Source organism: Saccostrea cucullata, unplaced genomic scaffold (genome assembly GCF_032062105.1).
Source record: "Saccostrea cucullata isolate Sc308-1 unplaced genomic scaffold, CSIRO_AGI_Scuc_v1 ctg14248, whole genome shotgun sequence".
NCBI lineage: Eukaryota > Metazoa > Mollusca > Bivalvia > Ostreida > Ostreidae > Saccostrea > Saccostrea cuccullata.
This window is the reverse complement of record NW_026918427.1, coordinates 9,903-14,149: the sequence shown is the minus strand read 5'-3', so window position 1 is coordinate 14,149 and position 4,247 is coordinate 9,903. Positions and strand designations below refer to the sequence as shown.

The following is a 4,247-nucleotide window of genomic DNA, read 5'->3' as shown; positions in this document are numbered from 1 at the left end:
AATCTTCTTTTTATCTTCCTTTAAATGATTATTTAAACAGATATAATACCGTATACGGTATAAGTAGAATTTTTAGCGAGGATCTAATTTTGGCATTATTAGCGAGGATGCCGAGATCGCTAAAATTGAATATCGCTAAAAATTAATTGCGTTTTATTTGTAATAGCTTATTTAATGTGCATTTTAAAATCGCTAAAATTACACCTCGCTAAAAATAAATTACCAGTTTTTAAGGACAAATTGCTAAATTTGCGTCTCGCTAAAATTTCCACTAATACGGTACATATATACAACAAAATGTCTTTCTTTGGTTGCTACATGTAGTACATGAATGAATGTCACATCTATTGCAGAAAAAAAAAACACATTACCTGCAATGTATTTTTTCTGCAACAGCTGCTTCATTCATTCCCTTACTAACAACTTAACTAAAGCATTTTAATGTTTAAATACACAAATTCAGATGCACTGATAAACAGGAAGTTGACATTAGGTTCATACATAAATGATTCCCACCATATGGGATATTGCCTCAACAATGAGTGTGCTAAAATTTCAAGCATCTGCAATGAGTAGTTGCCATACATGTTAACTCTACCGATTTAGGCGGGAGTCTACCGCTTTTTCACTCCATCTCCCGCCTACCGATTTAATTCAGAAATCTACCGCTTTTCTACAAAAATTGCGTCTAAAGTATTTTTGGTTCGCTTGGGTATCCATTTTGAAGTCACTCTCATAAAATCTCGTTAGATATCGCGTGATTTGACTCGGAAGCATACAAACGCTTTTTTAGTACCAATGTGTACATAGATTTCAAGCACGAATTTGACAACGACAACAGCACAAGATTACCAGTGATTACATTGGTTACGATAAATTTAGTCAACATCACTGCCATGAAAAAGGAGATACAGCTTTTAATAATTAGATGAAAACGTTTGGCATCGTCTATAAAAGCATAGGAGCTCATAATTTTATCAATAAAGTCAATAGAAATCACTCGATTGACCAAGCCATGTGGCACATGATTTCTACTTTCGTTTTCGATCATCGCGGGAAATCTGATTTATATAACGAAAGATAGGAACTTGTTTTAGATAAAGTTTAAACCATGTCATCATTTGTTTTGTTTAACAACTGAATGAACATTCAGAATTATTGCTTCTAGGTTATATTGGCAAAGATCACTCTTCAAAAGGCTAAGTTAAACAGCCAATCCAAGCAAAATGATGAGCATGAAAAATATTTGAATTTGTAAAATTTATGTCAAAAGCTGTTTTTGTCTTTTTTGCAGTTGATATTTAAGATTAATTATTGTAGGTTTCATTTAAGGTTACATACATGTATATATTACATGAAATATGTCGGTATCCCGAGCGTAAAACAAAGCACGCGCAATGCTACCGCTTTTTAGGTCTGAATCTCCCTATTTTTCATCACAATAGGTTAACATGTATGGTAGTTGCTGAGAAATATGTGTCAAAAAAATTTTAACAGACAGGCAAACAAAGGTAAAACAATATATCCCCCTCCTTTCGGAATGGGGGTATAAAAATCGCCCGTGGTTGGTGACTCAAAATGATCTTCCACAACCCAAGACTAAGAAATAATTGTATACAACTTGTTAAAAAATCATATCAAATCACCAGCTATGGGATATCCTATGAATAGTAGTATTTTTCAAAATCAACATACTCTCAGAGTGAGGCTTGAATTTCAAATAAACTTACCATAGGAAGATGTGGACATAACTTCTGATACATCTTCAGCTACAGTTGGAAGTGGCTTGTTTATGACTGTTAATAATAAAAAAAAAACATATAAATATAATCGCTAAAGAAATGTTGCAAGTTTCATTAAACACCATAATTCATTTATATAAAAAAACTATGCTGCAGTATTATTGTTGTTCTAAACCTCTAACAGTGAAGTTTTAGGAGGTCCACAGGGACTATCTTATCCCAAACTTTATAATTTAAATTAATGTACATGGTATAGAAATTTAATTTTCACGTCATTTAATATAACTAACCAATTGATGGTGCATCACATCCCTCAAGTGGCTCATCTACAAAATATTTTGTTGTATGTAAATAAATGTCAAAGCAAAGTATTATATTCAGAAGAAACTTGACAGTACCCAATGCTCATATGATGTGATTAAAATGGTGTGTGCCTTCAAAATTTATTTAGTGTTTAGTCCATTTCTTTTAAATATGAAAATGTGAGAGACAATGAGGTAATTCTCGTTTTAAAAGCCCAAGATAGAGATATATGTATATGAAATGTGATAATGTTTGTATATTCAAATCATAATTTTTGTAAAAAATGAATTCCAATCATACCAAATTTCCTCTTTTTAGAACATCCTGGCATGCAATCTGGAATAAATTAGAGAAAAATTAATTTATTAAAAAAAATCATATTTATTCATGTTTTGGGCAAATATATGTAGAATCTTACATGACTTGTAGCTGGATATGATTTTTATCCAATGAGTTGTGTGGTTCTTATCCCCGAGTTGGATAAAAATCATATCTAGCTAAAAATCATGTTAGATTCTTTTTATCTCATGTTTTTTTTTTACACCACAAACAATGTTTAACACTGTTTTACACCACAGACAATTTTTGACACTGTTTTTATATCGGACTCCACTTTATTTTACTTCATCACTCTAAGGCAAAACCCATTGTAAAGTCACAATAGTGTGATACGAAAACGATATTACATGAGCTATATCAACAGGATAAAGGGTTAAACATGGGATAAAACTAAAAATATATGTATATAAACAAAGACTATTACATCAACATTCTCTATTCCCTTCATTTTTTATGCATAAAGACTTTTTGAGAAGTGAGCCCCTTTGTTCCATCTTAGTTTTCCCCAAATTGTGCACTCTATCAAGTAATTTTCATCCCCCACTAGTCTTAAACAAATCATAAATATAAGGATAAATGAATCATGCTTATTATGTAGCAAAATCATCTGTCTCTGGCATGTGGTTATAAGCCTGTTTTACTGTACATATTATATGCTTACTATCCATGGATGACATCACACTGGGGGATTCAAATCCACCTTCCACGCCAGATATGACGTCATTAGACAGCACAGCAACTATCTGCAAAATATTAATTTTGTGTAGAGCATTTGGATAGCATTAAAACAATTCCTTAGACATTCTTTTATAACATGCTTAATGTACACATAAATTATACAATTAATTTTTTTTTTTTTGTAAATAGATTCATACATTGCATTGGATTTTTAAGTATATTTATTGCAATTCATGACTCACCTTTTCCTCCCACGTCTTAAGTTCTGGAGGAGATGGCCCTCCACCAGTTTTTTTCATTTCAGATTTCCTAAATGAAAAAAGATATGGTTCAAATCTGAAATGTCTTTGTACCATTGTATATTTTGTAGATAAACAAATAAGTATCTATATGAAAATCATACTCCTTTTAAAATATAGGGTTTGTTTGATGGTCTGTGTCAAGCGGTGTTTAATTCTTGTTATAAATTCTATTAATATCTCAAAGAGTCAATTTTCACAAGCACAACTACACTTTATAAATTCTTTACCATTATGGATGAGTGTAGATAAATCCCTACAGAATGTTTCTCTTTTTTAAAAACAGATATGTTTTGAATTACTTCAGTCTTAATGAAACTTCCATAAGGCGCTACCTATCGACATCGCTTTATCGCACGTAACCTTATCCTTCTGCAACCAAAACCGGAAACTTCCACAAGGCGCTACCTATCGACAACGGTAACTTCAGCAAAGCGCTTCCTATGATTTGTATACTGTTGGCGTAATACGCCACCTGGTGGAAGATTGACAATATGCTGTGTACGAAGAGTGGCTATTACAACGATTATATCGAATTCTTATTAGTATTTAACAAAGCATTGACAATACTTAGAACACTAACTTCAAAGAACTGAGAATTTCGTCCTTATTACATGTACATAGTGCGATCTCGATTTATAGCAACTGTTAGTTTATTTTTGAAAGTTGAACAATACGGTTAATTATACAGCAGGTTGAAGGTTATTACAGACTGCAAAAACATCAGCAAATCTCTCGATCGAGTTTGATTTTCCTTGCCAAAGTATTAAGAAACACCATTTATTAAGTCAAGTCATACCTGAAAAAAGTTTTTATAAAAACACCGAATACATCTGCAAGTTTTACACTTTTTGTAACGTTTTTCTGGAAACAATAGGATTGCCTC

The 4,247-nt window shown here is 32.0% G+C and overlaps 1 protein-coding gene across 1 annotated transcript; it reads right to left on the bottom strand.

Moving 5' to 3' along the window:
* Positions 1–1,680: 1,680 nt before the first annotated feature.
* Positions 1,681–3,668, bottom strand: LOC134265227 (uncharacterized). Its single transcript, XM_062747479.1, has 5 exons — positions 3,305–3,668; positions 3,046–3,127; positions 2,346–2,381; positions 2,033–2,068; positions 1,681–1,796 (listed from the first exon to the last, which is right to left on the bottom strand). The coding sequence occupies exons 1-5, from the start codon at positions 3,416–3,418 to the stop codon at positions 1,717–1,719; spliced, it is 348 nt and encodes a 115-aa protein (XP_062603463.1). The 5' UTR covers positions 3,419–3,668; the 3' UTR covers positions 1,681–1,716.
* Between the last annotated feature and the right edge of the window lie 579 nt (positions 3,669–4,247).

Excerpts from the sequence above, each read along its gene's own strand:
- LOC134265227 (XM_062747479.1), bottom strand. The coding sequence starts at position 3,418 with ATGGTACAAAGACATTTCAGATTTGAACCATATCTTTTTTCATTTAGG. Across the intron at positions 3,128-3,304 it reads TTAAGACGTGGGAGGAAAAG|ATAGTTGCTGTGCTGTCTAA; the intron begins GTGAGTCATGAA and ends AATATTTTGCAG. Across the intron at positions 1,797-2,032 it reads ATGTGATGCACCATCAATTG|TCATAAACAAGCCACTTCCA; the intron begins GTTAGTTATATT and ends TATTATTAACAG.